At 39.8% G+C, this 24,052-nt stretch overlaps 1 protein-coding gene across 1 annotated transcript in view; it reads left to right on the top strand.

Annotated features, from left to right (window-relative positions):
* Positions 1-24,052, top strand: part of LOC145997244 (DNA-binding protein D-ETS-4-like) — a 42,736-nt gene that overhangs the window by 16,379 nt on the left and 2,305 nt on the right. Inside the window, exons 3-4 of the mRNA XM_083134074.1 lie at positions 12,977-13,131; positions 14,209-14,335. Coding sequence (XP_082990200.1) covers positions 12,977-13,131; positions 14,209-14,335 — 282 coding nt within the window. The remainder of the gene's footprint in view (positions 1-12,976; positions 13,132-14,208; positions 14,336-24,052) is intronic.

Here is a 24,052-nt window from a genome sequence, read left to right as displayed (position 1 = left end):
TACTCGTACATGCGGTAACTTAATATTGAATTAACCTTGCAAATACTGAAGTGGAGGAAATCACTGCATAACTTCCGTTGAGAACGTAGTTGTGAGTACCGACGGATCCACCTCTACAGATTACACTTTTTTATCGGGTACTGCTGGGAGTTTCTTTCTTCTTCTTTATTCGCGAGAGCTCTGAACAATCAGTGAAGCAAAAGAAGGCGGTAAAACTGTAGGCTGGATTTACTCGATAACTGATACGAGATTCACATATTCTAAACCGTACTTGCATGGACATGTTCATGTTTGTGGAAGCCATAAAAATAAATCGTACGGCAGCGACTTTCGCATCGTTTGTCGACAATGACATAATCGTTGCACATGTTTACACATGTTTATCGACAGTGTTCCCATAGTCTGATGGGAACTGTCCTTCTTTTTTCTCAACTCCCACTTTTTAGGAATGGTAATCCAAGCGTGGGTGACACGTGGGAGAGAGAACGGTGGTGGGAAATGAACATTGTGTTATCTGAAAATGTAAGGTATTCTGAATATTTACCCAGAAAACTCTCGAACTGTCTGTAGTATTTGGTTGCGAGTTCCGGTATTCTAATCCCTAAGGATTCTAAATTTTTCAGCACCGCTTTTCCGATGAGCTTGTATTTACAGTGGAATGTAAGCAAAGCAAACGTTGAACATTTACCCTGCAATACATTTCCGTATAATTCCGCGTCTCTTTGAGTTCAGAAAAGCATACTGGTACATTAGTTATTTTTCATGTTTAGGGAATTGTGCCTACGATATTTGTAAATTTCAAGGTATTCTATTGGTTATTCTTCCTTGTAACTGATTAGTGGTGTGATTCATGATGAATTGTTTGAAGTACTTGGCGTTTTTTTTGTACAGCGTTTCAGATGTTGTTTCATAGCTGTACTATCGTGTTGTACCAACAAGTACTTGTACGTACGATATAGATGAGGCACAAAGTATTTACTGAACACCTGTAAGACTAATTTCCAGATTGGCTTATTGCACAGTTGGCTGCGATCACGCTTTAGTTTCTACTATACTTCCTTTGACTCACACATGGGGACATTCCGATCTTCCTTGCGTTTGAAAATAAAACTTTTCATTCCAACATAACACATCAGCGTTGGTATGGAAAGAAGTATTCGAGTGTGTAAGTAGGTCGTCAGTTAGACGCGAACCGTTATAACGCAGAAGTAAACAAGTGTTGCAAACTTCTACACTTGTGCCTCTCCAATGTCGTAGTGGTAACAACGTTGCGACCTTGTAATAAAGGAATCCTGGACTCGATCCTCTGTAGAGGCACATTGCACAGTGGTTCGGATTCCACTTGAAACTGTAGATCCAGTCCCGACTAATCTGTCTGAATATAAATGAACTTAATTATGACAAACTTTTGACTTGTGCTTACGTAGCCACAAATTTGGAAATTATGATGTGCTACGATGACCAAAATCTGATTGTACTGAACTTACCCAACATGGAACATAGTTTATCGTCAAATTGCAATTTCTTTTTTAAATTATACCAAGTTATTTATATAAACTAAAGGTTAAGTGGTAGACTTTCGATCTGCAACTGAAGTTCATTAGTTTGAGTCCGGTCTGAGCCTGGAGTAACGTGCGCAGGATTTTACAAAGGGAGAGGGGGCGGAGGTTACGTATACATTTTTTTAGTAGCCCTCATTTTACCATCTTTTCTTGCCTTTGACGTTCTTTTTCTTAGGAATGCTGGGCTAGAGGGAGTATAATCCCCCACCAACCCCTCCGTGGGCACGGCTCTGTGGGCATGGATGTTATTTCTTTCATCACCACTCATTTTCATCGTTGCGATTAACCAAAAGTGGTAGAAAAGCGACGGGAAGTATCAAAAACATGAATACAAATCTTCCTGAAGGAAGAAAGGAAACGTGTCATTTTTGAACTAAACAGTCGACAATCTCGAGCGAGTCAGTGGCGACATCTAGCTCATGGACCGAGTTACTTCTTTTCGTGGAAAGATCTGTGTACCAATCCATGTAAGTCTAGGTCGAAAGTGTTGAAAAGGTAAGACTGTTGACTCAGCTTGAGAACCCTGTGGAACCATTTCCAACATTAACGTTAGAGTGTGCTATGTGTAATTAACAGAAAATGCTAATGTACCTGTCAGTTTGAAGGACCATTATTACGAAAAAGCAAGCATGTATTATTTCGTGTGCTTTGCCATATTTTAAGTAGGCTACCCTTGAAGCAAGATATTAACACGCTCTGTTTCCGCAATAGCGCTTGGAAACATAAGAATCGCGTGTAAGTTGTCGATTTTTGGGACGATGTTGTGTGCGACTCGTGACATGCGCCGATGGGTAATTGGTCCGCGAAATGGATCACACTAATTGTATGTGTGTGGTCATTATTCTTAACTTTTTCGTTTTAATATTCGTATTTTAATGCCCTTGGGTTTGGAATTGAAAACAAGTTCCGTTGAAAGTTTTGGTTCAGTGTTATGTAGCGCTTGGGAGTAGAAATTTCTGGTTGGGGATGTTTGGTCGAGTCTTGGACCTAGCCAAGGAGCTTCCCCTATGATTTAACATGGTGACGATGAGACAGCTGGAAGGGGAATGCTTTGCGAACATTTTGCTAGCAGGGTGATATCATCATCGCCCCGCACCCCCTCACTTCGAACACTACTCTGCTGTTAAACTTTTCTAATATAAAGTTGATAAATCAGATGCTAGAATCAAGTAGGCTGTCATCTTTACTATCGTAATTAACAGAAAGATTGATTGATTGAAGACGTCATGTCAGATTCTGCACACGTCATTTTTTTTTTGCAGATTTTTTCATGCAAGTGTTTCACATTTGAACTAAAATATTAAGCGCTAGCTGCGTTAACAAACTGTCCTGTGTTTACATCCCAAACAAGACACAACAAGAGATACTGTATCAATGGAACTGTGGAATAATACATTTTGAAGCATTTCTAATCAAGGGGTCCACGATTCGATACCTTGTGGGGGCGCATAGTAGTTCGGATCCTACTTTAAACTGTAGGTCCAGTCCCGATTATTCTATCTGTCCATAAAGTGGACTTAAAACAGACAGTTTAAACCAACATGAGGTGAAATGCTCTGTACTGTATTCGCTTTAAAATGATTTTGCGCCTCGACGCGACCAGCCACTGATGTGCGTGGAGATTGTGATGAAATCAGTTTGTAGTAAATGTACGAAGATCATTTACTATTTTCAGTGCTTGAACTAGTACGATGAGCTGTATACACACAATATATCTCAAAAGATAACATTGTCAAGAAGTGCTTGTGCATTGATTTCGGAAACTATGCTTGAATGAATCCCACGAGTTGGCAACCGGGGAGTTGGAAGAATCCTTAGTCGAAAGCGCCATGTGAAATTATCAATTTTAATGTCTCGTACGTGATTCCATTTCCATGTTGTAGTAATTTTTTCCCCCTCGCCAACTTCGTTGCTCAGTACTTAGGCGAACAGAACCGTAGACGGGAGTGTGGCAAGGTTAAAAGTTTTCGAGGATATGGTGAAAATGTGGGTTACGCTCAGCCAATCCTAAGTAAGGAACAGGTTTACTACGCTCCTTGGTTTACATGACTCGGGCGAGTTGCCAAGTATGGTTGAAGAGCGGTGATATCAAGTTGCACGTATTTCCATCTTTTCTGAAAAAAATCTTGACTTCAAAGTAGCATTTTATTTTTGCATGAAGCGGTGGAACTTTTTGTAAGGAATACGGATTGTAAAATACATCTGCACTGATGTTATCAAATGCATATTGTAAGATGAGATCGATGCTGAAAATATCAATCTTGTGCCCACATATACCGGGTGCTTCAAAAAAAAATGTATACACACTTTGAACTGTCATAGAAAATTTATTTTCCAACCTACAAGGTTAAATTTCTGGGAAAAGAAAGGCTACAGTCCAATTTGAAAAATAAGTGTACTTTCTGGTCAAAGTAAATGTTCAAAAGTTGGCCTTCACCTTCGATACATTTCTGAGTACGAGTCACGACTAATGTAGTACTTCGCACCAAAGTATCCAATGGGATTTCTGCTCACACCACTTGAATCTCATCCCAAAGTGTGTCCAGGTTACGGTGTTTTACGACTTTACAATTTTACTGTGCCCCATAAGAAAAAATCGAGCGGCGTAAGGTCTGGAGAGCATGCAGGAAACTCGAATGGTCCCCTGCGTCCTATCCACTGGCCTGGTACATTTTGATCCAGGTATGCTCGCACATCCCTATGATAGTGCGGCGGGGCGCTATCTTACTGGTAATAAAACTTGTTCTTTTTTAAAGGGATATGAAGAGTTTGTTGTGATTTGCTTGTGCTGTTGTCGAGATATTGTTGAATGAACTAAGCTTCATTACATTTGTCTCACGATTAGCCAAAAGTGGCAGAAAGGCGACGTGAAGGACCTTGAGAAACCTGTTTTATGAAATGAAAGAATCAGAGAAGAATTAAATCAGAAGTCAATAGAAGAAAACGTGACACAAGAGATAGAAAAGCAAACCAATTAAGGGAAGCTAGAACAGAGGGAAGGAGACAAAGAGGTGGACCCCGGAAGACATTCGAAAAATGAATAGAAGAAATGGGACAAAAGAAAGGGAAAGGAATAAGAGAAACGAAGAAGATTGCAAAGGAACGGGAGAGATGCAAAAGGGGAAAGAGGAAGAAAAGAAAAGTGAATTTGTTGATAAAGATTCTTAAAAATGGCAGGTGGAACCAACATTCCCTATCAGGTCCATGCTAGTAGGCCCGTGCATACAGCATACGTAGCTAGTAAGTGAATACTGCTACTTGTCAGTTTGGTTAATTAATTGAATGATTTGGTTGAAGATGGCCAATCGCGAAGATGAGGATGAGTGATGTGATGAAATTGATGAAGGGACACTCACAAATAGCACCCATGCCCAAGCTGGGATTCCAACCCGTGAGCGCGCTGTGCTAACAACTACGCCATAGACGTCGTTGTTAGTTTACGCACAGAGAGGCTAATCAGGACTGGATATGCCGTTTAAAGTGGGACCCGAACCACCGCCTCTACCGAGGATCGAACCCGGGACTTATTGATACTGCCACTTATCTCAGCACCCATATCAGAAGACTGACTACTATTCCGTAAAATAAAGCCATTTGTATGCTTCAGTCCAGAACCGTGTTCCGCCGTGTTAAGCGTGCGTCGTAGGAACTAAGAAAAAACAATGTTCCAGGTGGTTTCACGTCAACAATAGAGGAAGAATTTCAGACACCGTGTAGATGCTGGTTACCAACTTCCTGTTGCTGAGTACCATGGAAGTGTCGATATAGCTGCAAATCGTCCTGGAGGAGCCATCCAGACAGATAAAAAGAGTCCTCCGTATGTCTCTGACGTCTCTTTAATATTCATTATGTAACGTTTCCGTTTGTAGCTGGTCTCGTCGCTTCAGTTGTTTCAAGGACCTTCATTTTCATATGCTCTTCGAGGGGGAAAACCTAACGTCTGCAAGAAATTGGTTGAAGAGCGCTGGGAAAGTTTCTGTATTGTTGCAGAGTGAGATATGGTCATAAAGTGTGTTGTCGAAAAGAAGAGCTCGCTGTGGTGTCTCTGAAGATGTTTTGCTTTCAGCATCACAAAAAGGTTCGCTCGCATCTTGTGTCAGACTTATCCATAGTCGTCTTCACTGAATGGATGCAGACAAATGACAATCGAGGTATCTTGATCTGCAGTAACTGGTAGACACAACAGTGTTGTAGAATTAGTAACGATTTTGCTCAGATACGATGTGTCACTCGTTAACCAACTCTCGCAGTTTTGTCCGTATTGTTCATGTGATTCCTTCCTTTGTTTTCACTACGCCGCGGACACACATCAAGTTAGTATCACTACACGCACTCTCTCTCCTATCATTATTTCTAGAGAAAGAACAACAGAGAGGAGCACATAGAGAGAGATGTTTAAGGTAGCGAAAGGAGGAAATAGGAGAGATATGAAGTGAAAGAAAGGAAAAGAAAGAAGACAGAGAAAAATTAAGTGAAAAATAAAAAGTAGAGAGAAAGAGAGACGGCGGAAAAGAAAGAGAACAGAAGAGAGTGAGAAAAAGGAAGAGGGAGACAGAGGAAAAGAAAGAGACGCGTGGAAAAAGGAAGAGGGAAAGAGAGGAAACTGAGAGGAAGAGAAAGAGAAAGGAAGAGGGAAAAAGAGGAAACAGGAAGAGAAAGAGAAAGAAAGAGGGGAAAAAGAAGAAACTGAGAGGAAGAGAAAGAGAAAGGAAGAGGGGAAAAAGAAGAAACTGAGAGGACAAGAAAGAGAAAGGAAGAGGGAAAAAGAAGAACCAGAGAAAGAGAAAGGAAGAGGGAAAAAGAAGAAACTGAGAGGAAGAGAAAGAAAGGAAGAGAAGAGAAAAGATAGAAACGAAAGAAACGACGTTTTCTTTCTTTCCCCTTTCTCCAGTTTTTTCCTGGAGAGAGGAGAGGTGGAGCAGGGGAGAGAGACACGACACAGAGAGAGAAAGGAAGAAGAAGAAGAATGAACTGAATAACCGTTACGCTTACAGTTACTTTGTCATTCAATAAGAACATTGATCTATTTACGCAAATATAGCATAAGTTCTCTGTAATTGGTTTCCTCAGAGTTACATGCACAAGTTTAAAACAACACAACAGGGCATGTTGCGTCCAGTCAAATATCTCCTCCAGTTCTGAATTTATGAACGTGACCTAAACAACGAAATAATCTTACAATTGCTGTTGTAATTCTTGTAACGCTCTGCTTCAAGACGTTTGTATGTTGCTTACACAAATCTTTGTGTCTGTACTTTTCCGGGTAATGTCATTCAGGTAAAGCTATTGCGAGACAAATGAAAGTGCACAGTAGCTGATCTCACCGTATCACAAGTAATGCTGCATTCAAGGGATGAAATACTACATATACATTTGGTTGTTTTACACTTCCATGTAGGTCCAGTCCCGATTAGACTTTCTGTGCATAAAGTGGACTTAAAACAACAAATCAACAAATTCAACAACACTTCCATCAATTCAGTGCCTAGTGTTACGGTTTGAAAACAAAACAAAGAAGAAACGAGGGGTGTTGTAACATTTCTATCATTGTATACTTCACCTTGACTAAAGGTGAATATCAGAACACCGGAGTGGTTTAAACTTGAAAACCTGCTTACTATTGAGACAGAGGTTGGAGCAGCTTGTAAGGGCAGTATTGCTGAGACAAGAGAAAGTTTTGCCACGGGATTGATGTTTGGTGTGTGTGTCTGCTTTCTCTTCAAAGAGGAACAGTAACAGTGTTTCCAACTGTTGAAGTTCTCTAGAAAACTTAAGTTTTTGAAGTCGTTATTCTATTTAGGTAGTTTTCAACATTTAGTGTACGTAAGGAAGAAGAAACCGATTTAAAAAGAACAAGATAGATTTGAATGTGGTCCTCTAGAATTACAGTCCTTTTTTAAAAAAAGTGCTCGGTTTGCAAGAATGAGGCTGCACGCGCACAGAAGAAAAAGAAAAAAAATGGAATTCTTGCAGATCTTGTTGAGTGTGGAATAGTAATTAAGCTCCAGGGACGACCTTCATGTGCCGAGAAGCTTTTTTCTTCGGTTTCCTTTCGGCTTGCAGAAAGCATGGTTGCAAACTCAACGAATTTGTCACCAGGCCTAGAGATACACAAATCTTAGATTGTGATTGCGGTCTTACATAGAAATTATCAAGATCGAAGATTTGTTCGGTGTTTTAAGAGCACAAATGTTCTCCTATTAGGGATTATCCCTAATATGAGATAGAAATATCCTTGCCTGATAGGAAGAGATAAGATACGCTCAAGGTTCATTTCAGTCTTTGGAAGTAACCATTAATTTTTCGAGCAACTATAACTCTGTTAATTTTGTCAAGTAACTGTTTCTTTACGTGTTTGTAATGAAGGAAATTTTAATTATTTTCAACTTCCTTACCTCTAAAGTACGTGAAAATAGTTTGTAATTTTAGGTAGTTATGGGTGAATAAAAGAATATCATGTTATAGTTCCTGTTCGAAGGATGTTGTACTGTACGAGTTATATATCAGCTAAAGGAACTTACAATAACTGTTACTTATTGATTGAAATAACTGTAACCGAGTTTCTTTTAAAAGTAAATTTCCAAATGATTCTAGTCGCTACTAGCTCGAATACACAAAGAAGAGTTAATGCAATGAGAACAAATTCTTTATTAACCTTGGTGTATGTATAAAATACAGTGTGTGCCTAGTGACATGTTCGTCGTAAAAGTTTGCAACACTGTGGTAAATGAAGCTTAAGTTGCTGCAAGCGAGCGTACAGATACTGTAAAATTAGTTCCTTAATAACATGTTACACAGTGCACGAAAGGGGGAAAACGAGGCATTAAATGCCGATGTTCACCTGTTTGTGTTGCAAGGTTCCATTACTTTTTCAAGTGCAGGTTGTCGTCTACTTCTGCTACAAGTTTCGCGGTTATGTCTTCAGAGCAGGTTCCCTTTCCACAGTCAAGCGTAAATGAGGATTTTGCGGTGTGAGATAAAATTGCTGGGGCGATTCCAGAACGTCCAACATGAGCGCTTTGAATTAGATGATGACGTCACAAATGAACTAGAAATTGAGAATATGTAAAATGCTTACCGTGTGGACTGTGTGTGCTGCGTGGTTAAAACTGTTGTTGAGAGTGGCTTTAACGAAGAGTTACTGTTATTTGGTGCGCATATAATGTTTATTTTGGTAAGAAAATCTGTGATTTTCATGAAAAGAAAATTGAATTTTTGTTATTTAAGCGTCGCTTTTCAGCCACATTTGGCTGGCTGACCACGACGATGATGAGCGATGATTATATGAAATTGGTGAAAGGGCTCTCTCAAATAACACTTATAACCAGTCATGACACCGGAAGTCTAAAACTTAACGCGCCGGCCGGCTCTAAACTGTTCACCACTAGAGGCGCTGCTGCTGCGACAAGCTCATAATTCGAGTAGATGCACAGATAAACTTATTGTCTGTGTTTCAAGTGTATATTCTCTTAAGTATAGTCTTCATTCAACATCGCCGTCGTGATTGGCTTGGGGAGTTTGAAAGTTGACTTAAATTAGCTGAAATAGGAATAATGTAATGAAAATAACTTCTGAAATAAACGCCAGTGTCTCGACCACAGATCAGTGGTTCGCAAAACCTCGATGGTGGTGTTGAACAAAGGCATGAAAGGAGGGACAAGTATGCGTGAGCTTGCAATTGTGTTTCTGCCAGAGAAGATAACAGACCGCAGTGAAGCCTGGTTCGTCCCGTTCGTTTGAGATACGATAAAGATTGGTAAACAATGTCTAGGTGTAATTTAGTCAGAAAAGTCACCAGTCCGCTCATAAACGACTTCTTTAGAAGACAAAGAGCTCATCTTCGAAGATAATTATTCAATAGGAAGGAGGAGGGGGAAGATTTGCAATGTTACGCTTTTATCGTACACATTTCAGCCCCACCTCTAATGGCGCCAGTATTTCAGGGTTATGCTCCGGGCGTCCTTCAGAGTTGGGTGTGGTCCGAGCAATGGAATGTAGATCGACCACAGAGTGTATACTTTCCACATTGCAAAGATCGTCCGTAGCAGTAATTATTCACGTTGCAAGTAGAATACGCTGTGCCAGGACCTTCTAATATGTCCCCCTCCAGCCTGGCAGTGGAATCTGCAAGTAACGAAGCTGGCGACAGAAGAAATGTGGATTGGAACCTCTTTTTAACGCGACTTTGAATGTACACTGATCCAATACCTTCTTGTAAGAAAGCCTGCGCAGACATACTCGACTTGCAACGTCATGAATGGTAGGTCATGGATCGCTCAACATTATATCAGCACCCAGTCTCATGATATAATCATATTGTAATTATTACACTTTATCTACACACACGTTAGCAATACTACGTTCAAACTATATTAATTTCCCACTCATATCGTGTTTCAATTCATAACCTATCATTGATGACGCAGCATGTAAACAAAGAATATTTACACAGCCTTTGTTATGGGAAGGCATTGACTGTTCACGACATTTATTTCATTATACATTTATTTTACATTGCTAACTCAATTCCCAGCAGTCTCTGAAGAAGTGAAGAAAGAATATACAGTAATATCGTGTACATAATTATGCGTATTCTGCTTACAGTTGAGGAATTGTGAACCATGTCACATGCTAAAACTGTTTTCGAACCGAATGCTCTTGGGAATAGCAAAGTTCCGATTGTTTATATTGTTTTAGTATCGGATAGTAACGAAAAGTGGACTTGAGTAGTTTTGAAAATTTAAGGTGAAATTCAGATGTGCCACGTGATTTCTTGCACACGATATTATACAGGTATGTGATAATTGACCTTGCACTCCTTGGTCTGACCTCGAAAAAAGAGTCTACACCCACTACAGGTTCGTCCGCTAACCACACCATCTTTAGCCATGCCCGCTTGGGTAGAGCGTAAATGTGGGTGCCCCGTTCTAGAAAAGTGTGAACACGCCCTTGCTGGCATCTGAGAGGGGAAATCCAGAAGTAACACCCTCAGAACTTGATCTGGTCTCCAAGATGTGCAATAATGCTGCCTCATTCTTCCTTCAAGGTACTCTGTAATTCGAAAAGTTTGTGTATTTGGTATTTTAGATTGCGAAAACTGGAATTCGTCTTATGTAACGGTCAACATATAAGTGGGATGCACAAGTATTGCACGGCAAATTGTCCATAACTATATTCATTATCATTATGTTTTCTTTCGCATCCAATGTGTTTTCGAGCATTGGGTTTCACGTATGCTGGTGCATAAGCTGTCAGCAGATTGTTGGACGTGTTGTTTGAATTCTTGAAACTCTCATTGAGTAAAATAAAGAGAAGAAACATGGTGATGAACAATTTTCTTGGTAATACTTAAACATCCCACTCTACAGTACTACTGCAAGTGGCCCATAAGATTCGAATGCAGATCGGAGTCGAATGTATTTTTTTTTTCCACTAATATATTCGCATTGTACCTTAGCTAGTCAGACATTCTGATATCGGATATTTCAGAATTGTGACTGATAGGTTAGTGATTATTTGTCTACTGTTACGATTGTTCAATAGTTACATTTCAAATTCAGTGTTTCGGAACCACTTTCAACTGTGAGACAATCTCAATTAGCATATCTGAGCATGAAGTAGACTGAACAACATACTTGAAAATTATATCAGATTTCAAGTATTGCCCTGTTAGTTTTACTAGCAAGATTTAGCTGTTCATCTATGAGAGTGATAAGCAAGCCATTATCACTGCCATGTAGTAGGTTTATAACAGCCTGCTATGATTAAGGTATCCGTTCATAACCCATCTATACGTCAACGTCTGTCTAAAAACCATCGTGTAGATATTAACAGTTGTTAAATTCCATAACGTTGATGAAATCTTTGCCAGAAAGTTGATCAAGAATCGAGTGTGAAATATGTGATAGGTAATAGTTTGGAGATGGTACATAATCTATTTGTTTTGTTCAGGGTAAAACTACAATACCCCCTTATGGCGCTACCTGTTCGAAAACTCTGATGTATTAACGAAAACTCTGATGGTATTAACTTGGTTGTTTAATCTGGAAAGGAACGAGAAGATGGATTCCTGCTGGAAAAGTGGAAGAGTGACTTTGTTTCCATCTCTTGTAGTTCCAGACATTCTATTGTCCAAAGCAATAAAATTGATTTATTTTTCTTGCGGGGAAATTTTGTAGCGTGCACAAGCAACACTGTGGGGGGAAAAATCTTCATGCGAGATATACGCCAACGTTCCTTCGTGTGTGAATGCGCGCGGTGCTGTCTTTTATGGGATCTCCAGTGCGTTAATTGTTTGCCCAGCCGTGGGTTTTCCCCGGCTGCTCGGAGAACTTGTGTCTGCTTGTCGCATGCCAGGTAGAGGAGGGCGTTTCAAGGTGACGGCCAGGTTAATCTCGAAACCATGCGGTCTTTTTGTTCCTCGCACAACAGCGTTAGCGTTTCGAGCATTCTTCTTCTGGTCTTGGTGTTTGCGGTGAACTGAATTCTTGGGGGTTGGGTTATTGTTGAGTTTGTGTCTGTAGCTAGCCGATCGATCATGCTCAATTGAAATTTTGCCAACCTCCGTGGCGCAGTGGTTAGCACAGCGTGTTACGACACCAGGGGTTCCGGGTTCGATCCCGGACGTGGATGTTCTTTGTGAGTGACCCGTCATAAATTTCATCACTCGTCCTCATCGTCGTCATTAATCAACCCGGGTTCGATAACCGGTGGAGGCACATAGTGCTTCGCATCCCACTTTAAACTGTAGGTCCAGTCCCGATTAGACTAACTGTGCGTAAAGTGGACCTCAAACTCAAACTCATCGTTGTCGTTAACCAAAAGTAGCAGACAAGCGACGTATAATAACGTAATTCAATACATTGCAAGTTTCCAGTCTTGGATTGATTTGGTGTTTCAAGTCCATTTTATGCACATTAAAGCTAATCTGGACTGGACCTACATTTTAAAGTAGAATCCGAACTACTATGTGCCTCCACCGGGTATCGAATCCGGGACCCCTTGATTACAAGGCAACGACGCTACCACTGCGCCCCTGCGGGGAGGTCCCTACAAGTTTCTGTCTATGCATCCGACAAAATGTAATAATTTACTTGAGATTAAATAAACGACAAGTTTCACTAGAATTTTAAGACGATTGTTATAAAATACTTACATTCCTCGCCACTTGTGGTGCTGATCTTGACATTGATTTCAAAGCTAACATCAATTCTTCCTAATTAAAGAGTTATTTTGAAAGTTGAATGAGTTTTATTTGACGCTGTAATACAAACAGTGTGTACAGTTTTCAGACAGCAACACAGAATTACATGTACTTTCAGATCACAAAACAAGTAGATATAAATTGAGTACTGAAAATATCTTCAACGTGACATTTCCAGTCCTTATCACGATTCTCATCTTGGTTTTTCCAGATCCAGCTCAGTGGACGATCGATGACGTAAAAGCCTGGCTCTTGTGGACGCTGAGACAGTACAACTTGCCAATGATCTCAATGGAGTACTTCAACATAGATGGTGTCGCCTTGTCGTCGCTCACGGAGGAAGATTTCCACCAGAGAGCTCCACAGGTGAGTTAAAAATCAGATCAGTTTTAGGTCAGAAACACAGACCACGAAAGATGTGTAGATATGGCAGCTCAGTCTCGAACTGTCCGCTAGATGTAGCGAGAGTTGCGCAACCCAAAACTGAATTGTCACGATTCTTTGTAGATTGTGTGTGTTCAGCTAGCGGAAATGAGTACAATGTAATGACAGATTCGGTCCATAAGAACGTTGATACTTACCTTGTTTTATGCTTGAGTGTTAGTTAGCAATTTAGAAGAGCCCAATGCTCGTAAAATTTATAGGCTGGTTTTTGCGTAAGTTGAAGTGTGACCACATCACTTGTACGTTAGAGAGTGAGTTTATCCTCGGTCGTATTTACGCTTGAGTTTATTCGTAAAATGATATTTAGAATTAATCTAGACAAAAAGACAAGTTTTTGTTTGTGTACAGCGGGATGCACAAGTATTGCTCAGCAAATTGTCCATGGCTACTTTCCTCAGTTTTCTCTCGCATTCTGTGTTTTGTAAAGAATAGAATTTTACATATGCTAGTGTAGAGGTTATCAGCAATTTGTTCGGTATTTTGTTTCAATTTTTGAAGCTCTCATTGCATAAAATAAAGTGCATGAACCTGGCGATGGACAATATTTTTGCTAATACTTATGCATCCCATTGTACATAGAGAATGTCATGCAGTGTTTTCCAAAACTGATCACGAAATGTAATTCACATAATTTGTTTGTAATTTTGTAACATCAAATAGAAACAGGGAGGCCATTTTCATTAAAATGATCATATACTTAGAAGAAATATTTGAAGAAGGCAGCTAGCTATTCATTTGAAGCTGAGAATTAACTTGTACAACGCGAAGTAACACAATAAGTTGAACAGCAACGTACAAGTTTTATGTGTAAGTTAGTAAGGATTCTGTTGAATCTTAGAAGCGCTCTCCGAATCGTTGCATTGTAGTTGGAAATTGCAGAATGTGAAGTTAAAAAGGCACCATTGTTAATCGGTGCAAGGGCAGTTGACATGCATAAATGGTTCTTAATCTAGTTTCCAGTTTAGAGTGTTAACAAGTGGTTTTGCTTCTTGATTTCAGTGTGGAGAAATCTTACATGCTCAACTCGAAATCTGGAAGGCTGCTTGTTTGGAAGAAACTCATCTGGACATGAGTGGACTTCTCCAGTGGAACAATTCAAGTAGTCCCAGCGCTGAAGCATCAGACGGTAAGTTCCACAAGTATTTTTTTGGTCATTTTTATAGGTTTTTTTTTACAACTAAGGTCGTTCTCTTAAAGAATGATGAGAGTGCATATTCATGAATTAAGAGATAAGTACAAATATCTTCTCGAGACCCAGAGGGTCGTTTTGTTATTTCTTGAAAATAGTCTTCCTACGACGAGTATAGGAATATTTCATTGGTTTATAAATAACTTTCGAGTATAGTTTTTCCGAGAATATGCAACTCAAAATTATTGTCCATTGCACGTTAAGGCTAGGTTGGACGCCAAAGAAGCAGTTGTCAAACATTTCTCTCCTTTCTAATAACCGCTACGATATTCCAAACTATGAGTAGTTACATATGCTTAGAATATCTTGTAGAGTATTCACTTGAATCTTGATGTGGTTTGCTTTCGCCTAGATGTTATCAATAGTTTAATAGTCTTAAGTAACCACAAAACTATTGCGATATCTAGAAAACAGCGAAATCAAGGAAAGCATATTTGTAACTTTTTCTTCCTCCGTAAGGAAAGCATAGTTAAAACCCTGCTTTTGGGGTAAACCTTCGACTTTCGCCTAATTTTGCAACGCTGGGAGAAATAGGCCGATGGCTTTCTTCAATACTAACCCGCATTTCGACAGTATCGAAGCAGTGTGTACAAAGTCCCCTCCCTCTGTAACGGTACATACTTGGTAACAATGCCATAGTTGGCATTGAATAGACCGTTATTGAAACTATTGTTGACTCAATCCAATTAAGGATCGTCAGGGCACCCAAGTTTTGCATTTTTTATCATGGCAGATAAAAAGAACTCATTAATGATTGTGGCATATCTTGTTCCTTTGCACGCATCCTGCCAACTGACGGCTTGAATCTGCTGCTAATTACACAGGATGTATATGTGAAGCTAGCCATCGCGTCACAAGTTATCTAGCTTGACCGTTTACGTGTTATCCATTCCCCCATTCCACTTTGCATTTCCTCGAAGCCGAACGAAGTTGCCAACGTACCGTGTTTGTTACCACAGCATTCGAAGTGGCACAATCTTAGGTAGAGATCTTTAGTTTTCCTTGGAGCAAAACTGTGACGTATGAGCTCATTTCGTTTATGGAGACTTTTTTTTTAGGTAGGATATAAACAGGAGGCAGAAGTCCCCTAGTGACTGTAGCGGTTTCTCTGCTTAAGCAAATTAAATGTCGTGTTGTGCCTAATTATCTGTGAGAAAAGGTGTCGTGTCATTGTATGGGAAGATGTATCTGACATTGGAACACGTCTACCACCAGCAGAAATACTTAGGCAAAATTTTACGTTGACTTTTCCCAAACAAAAAATACTAATTTTAGGATTTCCGCACTTAGTGTTAGTCGTCTACACCATATTTTTCCTGCTTCTCTCCCTACAGAAAATATTTCCAAATTTCCCAATACGGAAACATTAACCGTCATGCCGTAGCAAATGAAGCTCGTAAATCGCTCTCAGACTGAGCAGAAAGCTCAAATGGGAATATGGAGATTGACAACCACCAAGGGAGGGGGGGGGGGGGTAGCACAGCACACTACGACGCCGGAGATCACGGGTTCACGGAATGGATGTTCTTTATGAATCACACTTCCTCGTTTTCATCACATCACCATCTTCATGATTAGCTAAAAGTGTTAGAAAGTGAAGTAAAATATACCAAATGAATGAGTTTGGATTGATTGATTTAGTTTACGTCGTGTTTTGTGCCTCTTGGCTAATTTGCGAAGATGGGGATGAGTGATGAAATTGATGAATGGACATTCACAAACAACCAAGCCCAAGCGGGATTCGAACCCGGGATCCTTGGCGTCGCAGCGCGATATGCTAACCACTCGGCCACAGGGCCCGGCAATGAGTTTGGAGATTAATACTCTTCTCACCAACATTATGGCTATAAACTGTGGTGATGCGATTTGTAACGGTCTGTAAACACACACATGCTTGTTTCGAGGAGGTTAAATGGCCAGCTAATCCCTGGAATTCGAAACGGCAGAGACTGATATGATAATACATGCATTTTGTGCCAATTCCCTACAGAGGAGAAGATAGATAGATTTTTACAACATGGCTTAGCAACATTTGGCACATGTACTGTCAACACTGAAACGCAATGACGCACTTCCTCAGCCTGGTTGTCATGTGGAAAGCGTTTGATCGTTTTGGCTACAGTTTTTGGGCGGAAGAATGATCATCAGCTTCACCTGATGATGTAACCACTGGGCGTCGCAAGAACTGTGGCGGAGCAGACCCCGCCTTCCTTGAACCTAGTAATTCCATTGTTCTGCTCGTCTTGCCACTTTCAGCGCTCTTGTTGTCATTGTGTCGGCATCCTTTGGTAATTTTTTCCAGCATTTCTATTTTCTTTCGATCTTCACAAGTTCCACACTTTTTATGCACATTGCAAATGTTCTTTGTAGATTTTCTCGCTACATGATGGTCCGTGGAGTATTCTCATTTCAAACATGGTAACAGCCATTTTTGCTAGGCTTGTGACTATTTACTGAAACCTGTTAACATAGATGTGTCTCACAACAAAGTAAACTGCTGTGACAAGATGTAGTTTAGAGAGCATAAGAACATACATAATGCTAGGTTATTGCAACATAAATTATAGCAATCCTGTCTCTTAATACGAATCACCCGTCTAAATCACGTGACGTATAGATATTTGGAGAACGGATTGTTACACATGATATCGCATTTAGTGAAAGTAGAGTTCCAACTTGTTTTCTTTTTTCGAATATTGTTTATGTACGATATAACGAACAGCTTCAAATATACGTCTATGCAACGTACGCTATCAAGAAATAATAAAAGATTGAGCAAAAGAAAAGTGAAGAATTAGAAAGCGTTCAGTAAATGTCTCATTTCCACGCCTGAGTTTATGTACGTCCCTCGAATAAACCAAGACTATAGAGTGTAAAGTAGGGTTGGCAACCATGGAATGATTGAAAGAAACAAACTTCTTTCACTCTATGAACCCTTACTTTCTTCGGAGAGAATGCAACAATCTTTGTTCAAAGAATCGCCAACTTTATACAATCACTTTCGAATATGTACAAATTATTTTCACACCTAAAGTTTCCTTGTTCTCGTAAATGATTGGAGGGTTTATTTAGTGAATTTCCTTTTAAGTGAGGCTGAAAAAGAATTACTGATTGTGTGGAGTTGTCCAGGAAGTTTATACCGTGCGTTCATTTCGATCTTCGGCCGAGAGATCGGGAGAAACGTGGCGGGCGGCGCTGACGGAGATGCCGACATTTGCGGCCTGTAATGCCCGCTTATTTTTATGGACATATGCAGACATTTATATAAATATTGCAAAACGAGCACTAACCTTTGTTATAAGAGTACGGTTTTAATTTTTGTACCTTAGTGGCTGTATGTGCTGATGATTTTGACACGCCCATCTCCTGTGAAACACGGCGTAGAGGTTTGTTTGGAGAACGTTCTAACGCTGCACCAATTTCATCGAGTTTTGCTTCGGTTAGAATCACTCGTTTTTGCTTAGGTGTTTTAAAATTTAACGATCCAGTTTATCGTAATTTAAGGACAAGATGTCTAACCGTATCTCTATGTGGAGGTGAAACGCTTGGGAATTTATGTACAAATTGCCTACACACTTCCCGACACGAGTCTGTTTTCACGTAAGTGTCATACATAAAAATTCTTTGTTCTAAAGTGAAACTTGAGCTGGCATTCCAATCGTCTCACTGACACAACACACACACACACTGCAATAACACAAGTAACGACAAGTAACCAAGAATAACACTCTTGCGCACAGTACGAAATTAACACGCTCTTGGTATACATCTGCTCGCCACTATATTCACAGCTCTGTCTTAATCTAGTCGTGAAGGAACAAAAACTCGAGCTCGGAGATTTCGGATTGCAAGGAAGCTCACGAAAACCATTGACTTTTGACGGTTTCGTCTGCAGCGTAATCTTGATACAGTGTTGCACATTCGAAACCTCCAAACGATCCCCGTCGATACAAAACTTTTTCAAGGATATAAACTTAAGCAGGACGTTACTGGTCAAAACTATGATTAAAATGTTTTATTATCTGTGGCTCTTAACATCGTTTCTAAAGCGTATTTATTTGTGTGATGAATTACAGAAGAACTTTTGCGTGTTATAACACAGGTTAGTGCTCGTTTTGTAATATTTATATAAATGTCTGCATTAGTCCATAAAAATAAGCGGGCATTACAGGCCGCAAATGTCGGCATCTCCGTGAGCGCCGCCCGCCACGCTTCTCCCGATCTCTCGGCTGCAGATCGAAATGAACGCACGGTACTTGGCGAGGTGTAGATGTTTTCACAATACCGTTAGTCCATGCTTTCAGGAAACACAAGAAATCACTTTCACGAACTTCACTTCAGCATGTTGGATTGAAATCTACGTTTGGTATATCTCCTACAAGCTCTCGTGTGCCTAGCTTTTTTTATACACAGAAGTGCCTTCACTCATGCAAAGGCTTTCTGGATATCACGCTTCAGAGAATGTATGGAATTTTCGAGCGCAGTGGTTGACATCTATAATAGTGGACTGATAGAGTTCATTATTACTTCTATAGCGTATGTTTTTGTGAACTCTTTGCCAAGAACTTTCTGCAGAAATGTTGTACGTGTAGTGCTACACGTTAAACTTTCGTTAAAAGCGTAGGCTATCCAAGATGTAGACACACATAAAGATAGATAATCAGTTATCGACGGTGCTCTTAGTGCAAATTGCTAGTTGGAGGAAGGGGATAATTGTATAGATTAACCTGGAGATAATCTAGTAGGTGGGGGTTGCCTATTCAAATTATCCTAGCTGGGACATGTGTTATGAAAATGTTCTTAAAGGGGGGGGGGGGGTAGCACCATCCGCGATCTCCCACTTGGAGCACTGGTTATCGATTAACATTGTTGATGGAGGGACAAATAGCAACAGAACTTAGCAGTACGTGGCTTATAGTCACATAATAGCCATGTTTCCTACACTGTAGTAGAAAGATTTGGCAGACTTTACAGTAAATCTTGATCAATCGATACAAGTAGGGTCTATTATCAGGCTTGTCGTCGCTTTGCAATCAAGAGGCCACGGATTCAATTCCCTGTGGAAGCACATTGCACAGTGGTTTGGATCCCGCTTTAAACTGTAGGTCCAGTCCCGAATAGCCTAGCTAACAATTCAAACAATTAGATCCAGAGATGTCAAAAGTTGACACGGACTCGCAGGCAACAATAACGTGGACGTTCGGAAGGGGATACATCCCCCCACATGGAAATTGAATTTCAACTAGAATTTTATATTTCATACGCATAATTTCATTTCAACCACAGCAATTTATATTAATATTATTAAAGAGGCGTTGTAGGAACATGACAACTTCATACTAAAAGTGCGTTCTTGAGGGTCGCAACACTATTATGGGCAAAAATATGCCTTTAATCCCGCGGACGACCATGGGCAATAGTGATGTTTTGTTATATTTCAAAAGAGAAGTTTATTAGCACTTGACGGAATGACGATATTTTTCACTTCCAAGAGAAACACGAGGAGATCTATGCCTAAACTTATCTTTGGCCGGACTAGAGAAACTAGATGTAACTTGTTTGATCTGGCACCCTTCCTGTGTAAAGTCGCGGAAACTAGCAAAAACAAATCCTCACAACCTAACAAAACTTAGGTTTTCGATTATTTCCTGCGCTTCACCTTTCCAAGGCCTCTGCCCAGTTAAACAAATACTCCCTCGTTTACTGAAACCTCCACACGGTCCGAAAATCAAACAATCCTATTGAAGTTCGTTGACTTGTATTTAGCTCAGCACACCTCGCCCAGAATGAAAAGAAAAGGGGGGAGGGGAGCAAATTGCACTAACAGGTGCGTAAATTACTCGGGACCACAGGGTATAATTGCGCGCGCAAGCAGATCAAACGATTTTCGACACACACAGACACAAACCACTTCTCCTCCAAGCCCATAACTCAAGACCTACTTTTCAAGGTCACCTTTTTTAGACACTACGTCATAGCCTATTACTACTCGATTGTCAAGTTGCTGTTGTGAAGAGAGAATCTCGGGCCGGGATCATTTTTCCGTGGCCTTGACAGCGAGGCTAGCTTAGCGCTCGGCACTGTTCCTTGGCGAGCGGACCGTGACTTGATCACTGCGCATAACTTCCCGGCTTCCCGAGAGAAGTTGATTTTCTTGCTTGTCAAAAAAAGGAGGAAGACGCCGCCTGTCAACATGTGGGCGGCGAGGGAGAATGATTTCTGTGTTCTGCCAGGAAACCACTTCAACATGGAAACATTTCACTTTTAAGAAGTGAAACATATCTGTGAGGTGACTTCGAATTCTGTCACTGTGATGGGAGAATGGTGATTTTCCGCAATGGGTCCAGGAAAAAAAATCTTTATCTTTCACCAGACTGTCGTTTACATAAATCAAACAAGAGACACACACACTGCTAGAGCGTGACAAATATATATATAATTATCGTTAAAGAAAAAAATACATTTCCGTTGATTGTGTTCGAATCGAAAATATTATCCAGCATGGAAAAGCATAGTTGCATTAACATAATTAAAATACCTACATATCTGTGGGGGAAAAATACTGCATTTTACTGTGAACATATTCTCCATCATTATGATCAACCAGTTTCACGTGTTTCAGATAATGTTTATAACACTCCAGAAAATAACATTACACTTCTCGGAACAGTCTGGAAAACAAACTGAATGAAAATGGTTCTCGCTTCCCTGTTTGATCTGTTACTCAAATCTTTTCAGATTTATATTTTGTAAGGTATTATATTTCAATGTATTCTTAGCTCTTGTTAAAGATTACTGTACGTGTGATATATTAAAACGTGGAGTAAATTAAATAATTTAAGTGAAACATACGTTCTTATTTATTATATTATTTGTTAATCTGTTACGCGGAGCTCAAGCAGTTGTACAATAGCGCCGATATGAATACAATACGAAGCGATGAATCGTGTGAATCTAGACTTGTAAATAGGAAAGTTCTCATACATTATCACGAACTATTTGGGGGAGGAGTTCAAGGAACATGCCAAAAGACGTAATGATTCGCGTGCAACGGGGAAGCAAATTTTACATGTTGATGCGCACAGTATACAGCAATGGCAACTTCGCACAGACGCCTCGTGAACGTCATCTTAACCTTGAAGATTTGCGTGCATCTTTCGCATGGTCATTTGGGATCTGCAGGAATAACATGCAGTTTTGGTTGAACTAGTGATAAAACTAACTCCATTGGGAAGAAAACAAAATCATATCGTGCTTTATTCGTTCCGTGTATCCTTTTTTTTTCTCAGCATGCACTAGTACTGTAAGTCCCGTAATGCAACTTGTGCAGGACAAGAGAAATTAAACCGTTACATAATTTTCTTTTTACATAATTTATTCTTTGTTTTAACATTTAATAAGGCATTTTGTCTTGCGAAGTCAACACAAAGTATTCAAGAGCCCACCCTCTGTATTACACATTACAGTTCTAACATTATATATTTTCCAATATTGATGAATCATGCTTTTAATTCTTTCGTTGCGTTAGAGATATGTGCGAGTCAGTTCGGTACAAAAGTGTTGCATCTTTCTTGGGGCCGATTCTGTTGTGACAGGAACACCAAAGAGAGATGGTTTGGCAGGCAGTGTAACAAAGCCCTTGCTTTTCGTGTATATCCAGTAAATATTTCCAGGAAAGATTCGAACGAAAACAACGTTTCGTGACTACGGTAGAATAATAGAAACGTCTCGTCGGAAATCCGTGATAGACGTGCATCCTAGACTGTTATGTTTCGAAAGAGATTCTTATCTACGTGCATGTCAGTTTTTAATCCCTTGCTTTCTCGTTTCCCTTTTGTAGATTTTGACCAAGGTAACACTGGCTGTTATATCATTCGCTAAATCATCGTGCATTCAAGTAATTGTGTTCTGTCTGACGCTAGGTCAACATAAAAAAAACTTTCAGCCTTCATAGCATGGCTTGGTTCAGATATTGACGTAGTTCTTTCTGTATTTAGATGATTTTCTACCACGTAGTCTGGAAGGATGTAGGAAACATACAAAGTAATGAAGATTTACGAATAGTTTACTATTTATAAGCAATTTTTACTTGCTTATCGATGTCTCGCACAGACTGCGAACTTCGATCCATTCACCAGGTGGCTCTGGACAACATTTCCGTACACGCGCATTGTACTAAGTCTGTGTTATTAATGGTTTCCATCTTTATGTAGGTCAGGTCTGAACATGTGAAGTCGAAGATATTCTCCCAGCGTACATTTTCATGCATGATGTGTGTGATTTCACATGTGTGTCTTCTTGCCTTTATTCGGAACGTAGAATTGTTGGCTCGTTGTCGTGGATACTTCTGTTGAAAGCTTGACAGTATTTACGTTGCTCCTGAGCGTAATTACCGTGCATTTTACCTGTGTTGTTAACCCACTTCAGTAATGCACCGTCCATCCAAGTCTGGTCATTTGTCTGTGAACCGCGAAATTCGTGTTACGTAGAGTCGTATTGGAGTGTTTTCCTTGCTTTGTGCTTCATGTCGTCTTGATGCATTCATGTGCTGTGTAATCACTACAACTATTGTATATTTACGTTATGTTCTACTTCAGTGCTTTGTAATTTGTGCTTGACAGCGCTCAAGTGGACCTTGTTTCATGTATTACCAATAAAATAGTGCAGTGCGAGTCTTATTTGATTTTGTTATTTATTTTGTTATTTAGCGCCAGTTTCTGCCAATTAGGTTAATCGCGACGATGGGGATGGGTAATGATGTGATGAAATTGATGAAGGAACACACCCATGCCGGGATTTGAACCGGGACCCCTTGCGCTATGTCTAGAAAACTGTGAAACGGAACATTAAACCAAATTTCAGTTGCACATAACTTTTAGATTACAGAATTCTGATCAAAGCTTCATATATTTTTTTTTTTTTCCGAAAACAGTCATTCTAAATTTGAATGTGATTTCACCTTGTTTCACTACCACAGAAGTCCTGAGAAATTTAATTACTTAAAAACTTAATTTATGAGTTGCGTATAGTGTTAATTTTTACACAGCTATTTGCACAAATTTTTGAAATATCTTTCGTTAGTGGACTCTGATGCTGATATACCAGGATTTCTCCATACAATATTGTTATAACCCTTTAAAAAAAAAAACCTTTTGGATGTTGCTTGTACAGTGGAGTGCAAATATAATACCAGGCAAATTTCCCATTAACACTTTTATTTGATGCGATACAAGCCAGAGCAAAACACAATTGTTGTACAGTGAGATGCACAAGTATTGCTCTGCAAATTTTCCATGTCTATTTTCATAGATTTTTATCTTGCATCCGACGTGCTGTAAGGATGGATTATTTTGTATGTTGGTGCAGAGGTTGTCAGTAACTTGTTTAGAGTTTTGTTTCAATTCTTTTAAGTTCTTCATGCGTAAAGTACACAGAATAAACACGGCGATGGGCTATTGATTCGAAATACTTATGCATTCCACTGTACCATGCAATTCCATTTCTTAAAAATGCTGTGGATAAATATTGCCAAATTGTCCAGCACTGGCTCCATTTACTATTCTCTTATATCCTTTGTTTTTAAGAAATAATTGCAATGATGATGCGGAGGTTGAAAACTCTTAGTTTTGTTTCAACTTTTGGGCCCCGCATTGC

The sequence above is a fragment of the Lepisma saccharinum genome, chromosome 13 (assembly GCF_977018435.1).
Source record: "Lepisma saccharinum chromosome 13, izLepSacc3.1, whole genome shotgun sequence".
In the NCBI taxonomy this organism is placed as follows: domain Eukaryota; kingdom Metazoa; phylum Arthropoda; class Insecta; order Zygentoma; family Lepismatidae; genus Lepisma; species Lepisma saccharinum.
This window is presented reverse-complemented; position numbering and strand designations above follow the sequence as displayed.